The sequence below is a fragment of the Lycium ferocissimum genome, chromosome 12, assembly GCF_029784015.1.
Source record: "Lycium ferocissimum isolate CSIRO_LF1 chromosome 12, AGI_CSIRO_Lferr_CH_V1, whole genome shotgun sequence".
Taxonomy (NCBI): domain Eukaryota; kingdom Viridiplantae; phylum Streptophyta; class Magnoliopsida; order Solanales; family Solanaceae; genus Lycium; species Lycium ferocissimum.
In genome coordinates, this window is record NC_081353.1 from 33,556,867 (window position 1) to 33,563,167 (window position 6,301).

General features: G+C 33.7%; 1 protein-coding gene across 1 annotated transcript; it reads left to right on the forward strand.

Moving 5' to 3' along the window:
- The first annotated feature begins 453 nt into the window (after positions 1-453).
- On the forward strand, positions 454-5,633 carry LOC132039225 (uncharacterized). The gene is made up of 5 exons (XM_059429760.1): positions 454-2,063; positions 2,273-2,377; positions 3,183-3,349; positions 4,441-4,655; positions 5,267-5,633. Exons 1-5 carry the CDS (start codon positions 454-456, stop codon positions 5,366-5,368), a joined length of 2,199 nt encoding a protein of 732 aa, XP_059285743.1. The 3' UTR covers positions 5,369-5,633.
- Positions 5,634-6,301: the final 668 nt, after the last annotated feature.

Genomic DNA, 6,301 nt, shown 5'->3' on the forward strand with positions numbered 1-6,301 from the left:
TATGTGTTTATGTATTGAGACGATGATACAATGTGAAAATCCCACATTTAAAAGATAGACATATGTACTTCGAAGTCAGTTTGCTTTATCAGAAATTATTAATGTTTTCCATCAAAAGACACACCTTGATACTAGAAATATTATCTTTCTTCCTTTGTTTCTTTGTCTTGTTAAATGATCTACTTCTTAAATGTCCTTTAATCAATTAAATTATTTATATATCTTGTTGCATAGATGATTTCATTTCCTTATTTTACAAATCGAGTGTTGTTTATTCTTTTAATGGTTCTAGAATGATTTGATTATTTCCCTTTTGTTGATATTAAGGTAATAAAAAGAAAAAAATTCTCCTTGTAAAGAATCCTTTTTAGATCGTATAAAATTCAATGATAATCTTGTGATTAATGAACTTGTTCATGCAGGATTTATTTTCTTTAATATCCACTAGTAAACATGGATGAAGCTCCAAACAGTGACATGAATATTGATTATCATGGAACTCAGGGTCTTCTCTCTACTATGCCAAAGAACAACGGCTTTAATATTGATGAAGATATAGGCATTTCAGAATTATTTAAACTTCTTCAAGAGGATCCCATGAACATTGCTCCTAGCACTTCAATAGAAAATGTTGCTCTAAATCATCAACATTATGACATTTCAGAATTACCTTGTCTTAATTTTCAAGAGGATCATGAAACTCAGGATCTTCTCTCTACTATGCCATTGAACAGTGAATTGAATATTGATGAAGATATAGGCATTTCAGAATTATTTAAACTTCTTCAAGAGGATCCCATGAACATTCTTCCTAGCACTTCCATAGAAAATGTCGCTCCAAATCATCAACATTCTGACATTTCAGAATCACCTCGTCTTAATTTTCAAGAGCAGCCCATGAACACCAACATTATTCCTAGCATTTCGATAGAAAACGTTGCTTCAAATGATCCAAATCCTGACACGTCACAATTACCTAATGATTTTTTTCTTAAAGAGAAGCCCTTGACCACAAACACTATTCCTAGCAGTTCATCAACAGAAGAGGGTGATAAGAATTCTTCTTCAAGAACAACTTATCAGAACACCCTTGATAAGGATGATAACTATTCATTGTTTTATATTTATTCCATGGGAGTAACCATGCTGCGACAAGAAGGAGGAAGAAGAAAAGAAGACCCTATTCCTATCGAAGGTGACATTAATATTTCAAGTAGGAGGGAGCAAGACAATTCTAGAACAAATGCCATGATTCTCCAACAACCTATGCTAAAAATTCCAGTTTTGGAGAAATTAGAAAAGGAGTCCATGAGACAAAAGTTAACTGTTGATCATCCTCTGGTAATATCAACAAATACTAAGAAAGAGAAAGAAAACCCTCAAACCAATGACTTGATGTTCCTCAAGCCACCTATGCCCAGAACTCCGTGTTTGGAGAATTTTGAAACAGATCCTATGAAGCCAAAATTCACCATTGATGATCATTCTTTTGGGTCAAGTACTAGAAGGGAGCAAGAAAATCCTAGGACCAATGCCATGATCCTTAGCCCTCCCATTCCAAAAAGTCCAATGCTGATAGAGAAAGAAAGTGACTTGATGAAGTCAAAGCTTACCACTGATAGTCAATTTGGAATTTCAACAAGTAGGAGGGTCAGGGAGCAAGAAAATCCTAAGACCAATGGCCTAATCCTCCAACAACTCATGTCTAATATTCCAATTTTGGAGAAATTCGAACGTGAATTCAACAAGACAAAGCTCACATTTGATCATCCATTTGGAACTTTAACAAGCAGAAAGGTCGAGGTGAAAGCAAATCCTAAGACTGATGGCTTGATCCTCCGACAACAACCTATGCCAAATATTCCAACTTTGGAGAAATTAGAAAGTGAGTTAATGAAGCGTAAGACGATGCCTGGTCATACTATTGCGAGGAAGGATGGTAAATGTAAGCAGGGAATTGAAAGTGGTGGCTTTAAGAGTACTGATAACTCTTCTAGGAAAGAAGATGAGATCCGCACTGAAGTTGTGAATTCCTTGGACATTGAACTTCAACAAAAGACAAGGTTAGTTCTATCTCCCCTTTAATTTTCAAAATATATATTGTATTGATATGCCAACTATTTGTATTGGGACATTCTAACTATTTCTCAATCAGTTCTTGGAAGCAATATAAAAATTCACCAGCTCATTAATTTTACATGACATAGAATACATTTAACCAACTGTATATTCAATTAAGTAAAACTTGTCTCTTGTCATTTTGGTTAAGCAGTTCCAATGGCGGTCCTATAAGAAGATTATCTAATAAGACAAGCTCAAGATACGAACCATTTGGGGGACAAACTCCAAACAAGCAAGGATCAGCCAGGCATGTTTTGTATCTTCTATTGTTCAAATTAGCTTCCCTTTTCATTGTTGATTCATGTAAAACAGTAGTAATATTGTATGTCCCATTATTCAATTAGAGCCAAAAATCATGCAATTAGTAATATTGTATCCCCTATCATTCAATTAGACCCAAAACTCGTGACATTAGTAAACATAGATTTATAAAGTTTTTCAACCATCGTACATATTTTTTGTGAGTATATGCGATACTAGAAGTCTATAATTTATATACTATCCAGATAAGCAAGATATGGGTGTGTTGTTTGGTTGGTTATCTCAAAGAAAACAAGCTTCTATAAAATAAGGAAACCAATTTCCTTAATGAAAGTAAGCAAAAAAATATTCCATAAATGACATTCCAAGTTCGTTGTGGTATCCCCATCCAACGCCCCCAACTGCCACCCTTTGACCATCCCACCCTCCACCCCACAGCCGAACCCCCACCCCATTCCATTTCCATAGTAATTTGCTAGATTATATATAAATGCTCTTGGTATTTTAATATTTTTCCTACTTACCGTAAACTAGAAAATAATTAAGAAACCCACTTATTTTTCTCGAAAACATTTTGCTAGAATTTTTTTTTCCTTCATACCAAACAAACCATAATGACTAATCATTCTAGCTACTTGTATTTTGTCTTATATAATCCGTCATCGATGACTCTCATTTTTAGTAGTGACTGTGTGCCTAATGGTTCAAAACTTTTCACATCACTGTGATGAATAGTTGCATTCATCATGATAATAGCTCTCTTTACATTGTCAAAAGCATGTACATTAATTAATTTCAAGAACAGCTCTCAATATAACTCATTCTCGTCTTGTTAATATTTGCCAGGAAGTTCCTGAAAACAGTTTAGAGTCAACCTTCAACAAACCACAAGGCGCAGAAGAGAGAATTATCTGTGATATTGGTGCAGCATGGAAAACCCATCTCAATCAGATTAAAATGAAGACAGGTATTGTACATATTTTACTTTAGGGGTGTGGTTAGTATTACATAAGTTATATTCTAGGAAAACAAATTTTCGTAAGTATACGATTTTTGTTATTATGGTTTGACGGATTTCATTTTCTAAGAAAAGCAATTTCTAAAAACAACTTCCTTCGTGATATATGAACGTAAGTCATTTCATTCGAACTATCTTGTCTCTTACTTTCGTATCACTTTCTCCAATTAGCACTTAGGCATTATTATTAATGTTTAGTAATCCCTCTGGGCTAATATCTACGACATTTTTTCGCTTTTGTTGTTGTTGTTGTTGTTGTAGATTCACATTTTTCGCTTTTTGAGATTCAAACTATGTAAACCTTGATCAATATTTTAAAATATTTTTTCACTGAATTGGCATGAGAATAATTGCAGCTTATGGTACTTTTGGTATAGTTTTGGAATATCTACATTTTAATTTTTAAATAATGAATTGATGTAAAACAATTTATCTTTATGGATTAGTCAACTTTGCTCTTGGGAAGCGAAAAGTGCCACTTAAGTTGGGACGGAGGGAATACTAAATAATTTATCAAAACACTCCAATTTTGCTAATTGCATTACTCACTTTGTCCCAATTTGTGTGGCACAATCCAAAATTCGAGAGTCAAATTTCTTAATTTTGACTATGGTTCGGACATCAACTCTTTAAGTTTTTTAAAATAACATTTACATATTTGAAAGCTACGTAAGAAGTACTACAACTCACAATGATTATAAATTCTTAATATTTAAAAGGCATATTAAAAAATCATGATAAAAAACCCCCCCTTGACTCGGGTAATTCGAGAGCTGCTACATAAGTTGGGAAAAATATTTGTCTTTCACTAACTAAACATGCGAAAATATTTTTAGGAAAATATTCCGAAAAACATCTTTTTGGAAAATACGTTCCCTAGAAATGATTTGTCTTGTACCAAACACAGTATATATATTCCATTGGTTGGATGTTATTTCTTTCTTTTCTTCTTTGTCTTCCTTCGCTTAATCCAAATAAATAACTCTTATAGTAATTTGAAAACTCTTACATTATTTTTTCTTCAATGTATTGGAATATAGGAATTGGTAGTGCTATTGCTGGCTCCTCATATCATAGATGTATGCTCTTGAACTGCAAGGAATGGAAGTCGGATTCCTCTCAAGTTGCTGAAATTGAGAAGCAAAACTGTAATGATGAAGAATCTTTGGTTGGAGCAAGAAGTTCAAAGACAATTAACCATTCAACTCGGGACTTCCAACATTCTCCTGCTAATACTCATGAGATTACAAACAAGGTAATGCTGCTCATTTTTTTTAGAATCACGTTACTATCAAAAGTAAGTGATTATTCTAGACAGCCCGAATGCTCAAAAAGTAGGGCTAACTGTCGTTTTCCCAAATGTCATGATAAAAGTGTTAATCACTATCCAAAGATGTAGTCCGACCTGTTGCAATTATAATTTAGGTCAAGCATATGCTTTGATAGTGGTTGATCCAGGATTTATACGTACGCCATAATTTCTATGTTTGAAAATGAAAATTAGTATTATATAACCCTCGCTATTTTCTTTCTCACACGCACATATTATATGCAACCATATACATAAGGTTTGAGTCAGATGGATTCTGGCAAACCTACCTCGACTTCTATATCCAATCTCCACTGACTTTGATCAATTAGAAAAATACTTGATATATGTAGTGCAACTATATCCAATAACATTTTCCCCACCTAAACCTAATCTTTACAACAATGGAGAAGTGAATGTGCAGCCATGCATCACAAATCCTAGTACTTGTGCTATCTCAACTAACGTAATGTACTATAACATACTTGCTTGATAAATACTTTTGATTTTGCTAAAGAAGTATACTTACACATTTAATTCCTTTTTTGGGTTAAAAGCTCAAAGGCGTTGCAGGTGGACAAAATGCCAATAAAGAAACTCAAGTGCTTGGTTGTGCTAATCAAGAAGTTACATTGGGGAGCACCGACAGTGGGAAATGAAGATGTTTTTTGGGGTGAAAAGCTTCAATGTTGAAGGCATTCACTTCAACTAGACAAAGTATCCAATTATTTAGAGAGATATTCTTACACCTTGAGGATATTTTATTTATTATGGAAATAGATAAGCATTTATGGTGCGTGGGAACATGATGTCAAAAACTAGTCTTGCTCAAAGGCACAAAATACTTCTACAGAGTGTCTTGTTATTTTGGATATTCAATAATTAGCTTTTAAGTACAATGTTTTATTTCCTTAATTTGTTTTTTATCCTTGAATTAATCTTTGAGTATACTTGGCATTCAGTTAAATTTAATGTGACATTTTAATTAGCCCATTCATCAACAGAAGCTTAATGGGGTACACTGACGCTGAGGGATAAAACTTTAGAAAGACGTTATTGACTTGTGAAGAATTTTGAACAGAAAGCAATGACTTGGTGATGTGTATTATGGCACAAGTATGAGAAATGGGTAAGCCATAACTATTTCCAACGTGAAGTTGGTCTCCCTGATAAAATGGACCTTGACTCTAACTCACACCCCAAAAATTATCTCAAAGGAAGATATATATATATATATATATATATATATATATATATATATATATATAATCTACTAGATGTTGTATATTTTTCAAGTGGGGAGTGATATGATGAGTGGCTCCGGTGTGGGAATGCCACTTCTATGTAAGTGGACTCGGAGCACGATGCCCGTTGTAGGATTGATATGATGAGATTGATATCATTAATCGCATGTGGTACAATGATGGTTTGTTCCATTGCAAATCTTACAATGCGCATGACCATCACTAGAATGACAAGAAAAGTTCTCATTGTAATTAAGAGGGTGTATTTTGAAAATCACGCTGACATCTTCTATTCCTAGACTGCCACCGTGACCATGACAAAAAGTTGAAACAGACTGTTTGTCACTA